This window comes from Pyxicephalus adspersus, chromosome Z (assembly GCF_032062135.1).
Source record: "Pyxicephalus adspersus chromosome Z, UCB_Pads_2.0, whole genome shotgun sequence".
Classification (NCBI taxonomy): domain Eukaryota; kingdom Metazoa; phylum Chordata; class Amphibia; order Anura; family Pyxicephalidae; genus Pyxicephalus; species Pyxicephalus adspersus.
The window spans coordinates 23,167,547-23,174,473 of NC_092871.1; the positions used below are offsets into that span (position 1 = coordinate 23,167,547).

The 6,927-nt window shown below is 44.3% G+C and overlaps 1 protein-coding gene across 1 annotated transcript in view; it reads right to left on the reverse strand.

Annotated features, from left to right (window-relative positions):
* The window catches only part of LOC140344295 (DNA-directed RNA polymerases I and III subunit RPAC2-like), an 8,674-nt gene extending 7,682 nt beyond the window's left edge, over nt 1-992 (reverse strand). The window contains exon 1 of the mRNA XM_072431360.1: nt 876-992. Within this exon, the coding sequence (XP_072287461.1) occupies nt 876-914 (39 nt within the window). The 5' untranslated portion in view covers nt 915-992. The remainder of the gene's footprint in view (nt 1-875) is intronic.
* Between the last annotated feature and the right edge of the window lie 5,935 nt (nt 993-6,927).

Below are 6,927 nucleotides of genomic sequence, written 5' to 3' on the forward strand. Positions count from 1 at the left end.
CCCCGCGGCAGCCGAAGGGAGCCACAACAAGGAGGCTGAAGAGCCGCAGGTTGCAGACCCCTGCCCTAGGCAATCAAGAATTAGGGGGCGGTGCTGCACTGCTGCAAGTGAAGTTTCTGAGTTAGGTAGGCTTTAAGGTGGAACTAAACCCTGTGATACTCACCTGTCCCCCTTCCTATGCTGGCACATGCAGAGGAATTCAGGAATACCAGATTTCCTGGCCATCATAGCCAACACTGCACATACGCAGCTCAGCTTTTTTGCCAGAAACCCGGAGAATTGCTTTTTAAGGCAAGTATTGTTAATGTTAGTTTTTTTAATGTGATATGTTCAGATCCTAATTCTAGCCCTTATACTAGGGGGAGTGCCACCATATTCCCTCTGATGGGGGGTGGGGGTTTCTGTGCCGCCATGTTACCCTGTGATGAGGGGAGGTGGGGCAGTGCTGCCATGTTACCCTGTGATTAGGGGGCAGTGCCGCCATGTTACCCTGTGATGGGGGGGGAGTGCCGCCATGTTACCCTGTGATGGGGGGGGGGGGGCAGTGCCGCCATGTTACCCTGTTCGAAGTAATGCTCTGCTAGAAAGGTGCTGATACAATAGCCTTCAGTCTTGGCTGACATGTAATGACAGGGACATATTGCAATGTTATCATTCTCTCAGTATATTTATATTTGGTATTGGGGCTCCTACAACACAAATACAGAATAATGATCAAGGCACACGGCTTGGATATGTTTGTATGACGTGCAGGACCTCCATGGTGTCACATGGCCTCTGATAACTGGATGTATGATACAATAACACACTATAAGGTGATATAGACGGGTCACAAATACAGCCCAATACCCGGCCTCCCCGGCCCCGCATCCTACCATCCCCAGCACCGGCTTCTTTTCCGATCCGGCTGCCATGCTTCCATACACCACCGGCTACAGCGTACAACCACGTGAAAGACCCGGAAGTGACGTCAGGCATGCGCGTGTTGAGGGGCGGGTCATACAGGGTGTAAACACAGAGAGCAGGAATGTTATGGAGTCTCTGTCCGTGCAAATTAGGTAGAGGGTTAGAGGGGGACAGGAAAGGGCAGTGTTACAAGTAATAGCTGCCATAGGGTTTTTTTGTAACGGGGTGTAGGGAGGATAGGAAGGGGCATAAGTGACATAAGGTTGCTGGGTGACAAGGGGGTGCAGGGGGTTGGGTGGTATTAGGGGGGTTGGCAGAGGGGTGCTGGGTGACAGAAGGTGCAGGAATATTAGGTGTGATGGGAAGAGGAGTGACAAGTAAGTGCAGGAGGTCAGATGTGATAAGGGGTTTAGGTGTGATTAGGGGGGTTGACAGAGGGCGTTCAGTGACAAGGGGGTTAGGTGGAAGGGGTGGTGACATAAGGGTGCTGGGTGACAAGGGGATCAGGTAAGATGGGAAGGGGATGTAGGGGCCAGGTCTGATGACATAAGGGTGTTGTGTGACAAGGGAGTGCAGAGGGTTAAGTGTGAGGGGGGGGGTTGACAGAAGATGGGTAGGGGATGTAGGGGCCAGGTTTGATGGGACAGAAATGACATAAGGGTGTTGTGTGACAAGGGAGTGCAGGGAGTTAAGTGTGATTGAGGGGGTTGACAGAAGATGGGTTGGGAATGTGGGGGTCAGGTTTGATAGGAAGAGGGTGACATAAAGGTGCTGGGTGAGTGAGTGCAGGAGGTAACGTGATAAGGTTGCTGGGTGGTAAGGGGTTGCAGGGGGTCAGGTGGACATGGGAGAGGAGATGACATAACAGTGCTGGCTGACAAGGGGGTGCAAGAGGTTAGGGATGGGAAGGAGGTAGACATAAGGGTGCTATTTGACAAGGGAGTACATAGTCAAGTGTGATGGGAGGAGATTACCAGCAGTATCAGGGAGTGCAAAGTGACAGAGAATGTGATGTCAGGTGCAAAGTTCAAACTTTGTGGGGTGTGATGATTGCCATGCTGTGCATTTAGTCCATATTTGAACTCGGGTACAGACATGTCATTTGGTGTGGACTGTAAAAGGGCATTTGGCTGCTGTGTTCCAAATGTTGTTCGCTGAATACATTTATATACTGTATTAGACCACAAGAGAATTCAGTTTATCTCAGCTGTCCTTTTACATATTTGCTTACACTGAGATGTCATCCAGTAATCAATGACTTGAACGCCCAGTTGCTTCTACATAATTATGCATAACTACCTTTAAGGCTGCAAATATTCCCACAGGCTTTTCCTTCATCCCCTGAAGAAGCAGGGATGCCCACGAAACACGTTGGGCATATATGAGAGACAAGCACCTTTTTTGATTACAAGCTTAGCCTAACCTATTACTATGATTGCTACTTGTAGAACGCTGTGTACAAGTCCAAATCCAGACTCTTATTTTAATATTTTGTAAGTAAACATTGGACGTTTTAACTAGTTTAAGCCAGTAATTCTATACTGTTCATTTCTGTAGTTCTTTTGATGCATCAAAGACCCATTTTCCTTTTCTGACACTTTTTTTTTTAATTTACAGGAAAATCAAATATATTTTTGTGTTAATTTCTCCTATATTCTGGTATACTAGTAACATATATAATCCACTCTGTCTTTTATACATTCTTCATGCTTGGACACTGCGGCTTGTAGTGTTAAATCCATCCAGACAAAATACTGTTCACCACCCAATGGTTCCCCTATTTTCTTATATATTTTGAATGGTTAGATATGAAACATTGCATATTGACTTTACAGCCAGCGGCCAAAGCTTTGGGCTCCTTTGCTATTTTCTAGTTTCTTACTTGGATCTTGTTTACAGACCATAATGACTCAAGGTAAAATTGACACAGGTATTTAACTCATTTCATAAATAAGTGATTTGAGCTGATGTTTCATAGACAGACAAACAAAAGATGAAAACACCTGCTATGTCACTACACACTTTTAATGAATTCATAAAAATCCTCCACAAGAAACTGAGTTTATTAATATTCTTAGCATCAACAAAGGAGTCGTTGCAGTTTTACTCGCTAGGCTTGCCATTATGTTCAGACGCCTTGTAGACTAGTTGTGTACTTCCACATGAGCACCTCCATTTTTGACAACTTTTAGCCACCTTCTGACGTAAACCTCTCCAATGTTTTGCAGCATCTCTTCCCTGACTTTGCTCCAGGCAGTGCATATTCTTTCCTCAAGCTGTAACAGGTTTAGTGATATACACATTGCTTTAGATATAGCCCCACAAAAAAGTCACAAGGTGTAAGGTCAGGGCAACGCAGAGGCCATTTGATGGGACCCCTTTGACAGGTCCATCAGTCAGGAAACTTGATGTTCAGGAAATCTCTGACTAACCTGGAAAAGTGGGGAGGGGCTCCATCTTGTTCAAAAAAATTACATTAGCAAGGTCACTCCTCGCCTGACGTTGTGGCACAGCAAACTGTTGCAGCAGGTAATTTTCCCCTGTAATGGTGGTCATGTTACCGTATGCATCACGGAAGAAAAATGGTCAAATCAGCCCAGTGCTAGACATTGTACAGCAAACCATCAGCTTCAGAGTTTTTATCCGTGGTGGTAGTAGCAGGCCTTCTGCTGCATGGTTTGTCAAGAACAGATCCTGTTTTGAGACATTTGCCATGGATAGGATAAATTGTGTTACGCATTGGAGCAGTGTGACGGCCATGAAGCTTCCCAAGCTCGTACTGAACTGCCGTCGGGGACTGAAAAACTTCTTGCCAAGCGGCAATTTTGCAACGCTCACCCAATGTCAATTGATGAACCATGGTTAGGGGAAGGATAGGCTTACAAAAAATGCAAAGCCTAAGTTGTCATATGCTGATGGCCTTAAGTCTCTCCGAATGATGCCTGGAACAAAATAGAAAAAAGGAAGTGTGTAGTGACTTTTGGGACACCCTGTAGACAGTAAAATGCCTTTCTTCAACTTCCATACATTGTTGTTCATTGAAGCTGTACTAAAGTTCAACCTTATTTTGCAACCAGGCAAGTCACATGTGCAGCTCAGCATTGGTTGGTGGGATAACCAGCAGTCCTGGCTTCCCCTGCGGTTGCCAGGACTGAATGACCTCCTTTGCAGGTGCATCATCCTGGCCTGGCCAATCAAGATGGCAAAAGATCACAACTAAGAAGAAAAGAATGAAGAAGACTGCGCTGCCCTGTGCCGGAATAGGGATGAATGGGTATACAGGGTTTAGTTCCGCTTTAGGTCTGACTAGCAACAGTCCTATTGTTCATTAAATTTAGTTAGCATTGCATGTAGAATATGGCAGAGGAACATGCAAGGTATTTTGGGTCTTTATAGACAGCACAGATGCAGTGGGTGTAGTTGGTTAAATTTTACACTGGGCAAAGAAATGAAAGCAGAATGTGCCCATTACAGCAGATGGTACAGGGTTATTTAAGGATTGTAGTCATTCACCAATCAGTGATGGTAATCAGTGCAGGTCTTTGTCAGGTAGAAAACTAATAAATTGGGTGGATGGGATTTAAGAGTATTTTGGGTCTTACTGTAGAAAGGAGGGCGTAGGAGGCCACAATACTAAAGTGACTAGACTGGTTTTATTAAGTCCTAGAATCTAAAACGATGCATGAAGGAACGTTGTACATACAGCGCTGTTCTGCTCTATTGGGAGGGGAGCGGGAAAACGACGGAGCCGCACCCCGCTGCGCTCTTTCCTCTTCCATTATGATCGTTCATGGATCCATGAATGACGAGTGCTGTACACACATCAGATTCTCGACCCATATTAGCCCTGAGGCGATTATTGGACGATGTACAATACAATGTTTGTATTGGTCTTTGCAACCTCTATTTAGTATACAGATTTGAAATATGTTGGCAGCTCCCTAAAATATTGTGAAGCCTGCTGGCTGTGACAACCAACATTTCATGAGCATCTGAAAGCGCATATTACCATTGTAAATATTCTCCTTTCTCTTATGTAAAGCCCTCTTGTAAACATCACCTGCAGAATTGTCAGTGCAGAGAGGGTTTTTACCTTCCAATGATTGTATAGAACAAAAAACAGAAAGAGCAAGATGTGCACTTGCTACTGCAAATGAGGAATGAAAGTTCACTGTACAGGATGTTGGGGAAATGTCAAATTCCTGGAAGAGTGTATTGCATGGTTGTTAACCCCTGCAAAGCCTGCTAGTAGAAGTGGTGCCCAGATTGTTTACAATTATTGGAGCCCTTATGGCCATTCTAGAGTTACATAGAAAGTAACTTTTTGGAGTTCCCTGCTGCAATGTCAGACATGTAGACTGCTTTCAATTGAAGATAACAGCTTAGTTCCTCCATGCTGAGCTTATACCAGCTAACTGCTTCTAGCCCCATCACATTAGCCTGGAAGAGAGGACCCTGCAGAAAGCTATTCACAACTCAGCATGGGAAGAGCAAGCTGTGATCTGCAATTGTGAACATTTACAGAAACTATAAAATGACCTGTGGCTCTATGTTAGTGGAAAGACATTTGGGCTCGTATACCTATCATTACAACCTAAGGCATGCATTGCCTGTTCAGTTATCATCTTTTAGCAAGAGGTGTCATCTACAGTTATACTTGGAAGAACGGGCTTAACTCCTTTAGTCTATTGAATTAAGTAGAACTTAAGGTAAAAAAAGGTAAAAATACCTCCACAGATGGTTATTCTTACCCAGACCCGAAATGATTCTGATGATGATTCTCTGTTCACTTGCATCCAGCACTGCAGTAGACACACCTGTACATTACAGCCCCTTGGACTTCTATTGGGTTGTGTCTCAAGGTGAGCAAGGCAGTCTTAAAAAAGTCTATGGGAGGTCGGAGCATCTACTGAAATGCTGGATATAATCAAAGGGACCGCCAGCCATTGGATCTTAGTATGTGTACATCCATAGAGGGTAGTTAGGTCAGAGAAGGAGGCAAATAAAGTACCTGAGCCAATATTAAAGTGCATTTATCCTTTAAAGGTACCCTGTGCTGAGAATAATGCATTGACTGCCATTGCTGACCTCCTTTCAAAATAATTCTTCAGTTTGACTGTGTTCTGGCTCAGTGATCCTGGGAGGATCAAGGTCCATTCTCTTCTCCAATGCTGCCCACATTGCTATTAATGTTGGAATATAAAAGCAGAGTTCTCTGCGGTTCCATCCTGTAAGCTTGGAGTACATTATGACTTACCGGGGGAGTGTCAATGACAGCCTTGGCTCATAGGAAGTGGGTTAAATGATGCTGGGAGTCAGTCTGGAGCCCTACATACACCATCTATGAAACAGAAAATGTTTAAACAATTTTTATAATAAAAATGACATCCATTATTAATAATAATAAACAGGATTTATCTAGTGCCAACATATTACACAGCACTGTACATTAATTAGGGGTTGTAAATGACAGACAAATACGGATGGTGGCACAGGAGGAGAGGACCCTGCCCCTGAGAGCTTACAATCTAGGAGGTGGGGGAATTAATACACAACCATACTTTAATAAATGAGCAAATAAATTATACAAATTAATTTTCACTATTAAATGTGATCCAATGTATCCAGTAAATAATAATGTTATGCCTTGTTATTTGTAATTATCTGATCTGGAGATGCAAATTCCTGTACATCATTACGGCCTGTGGATACACATTGATCAGCTTTCATTGTCTGAACATGCAGCAAAGGTATCCATCAAGACAGAACTACAAATACCATGATGCTTCACTCTGACAACGTCCTCTGAGCAGGCTGCATAGCAGCCAGGACTACATTTCCCCCTAATGCCTCACTCCGAAAGTCAGGTGAGCAGGAGGCGTAGGCGTCCATCAGCTGCGAGGACAACATCTCCCATGATGCTTCACACTAATAGAGGCAGCTGAACAGGCCGCATAGACGTCCATCAGCAGTCAGGACTACATCTCCCATGATGCTCTATTCTGACAAAGGGTCAGCTGC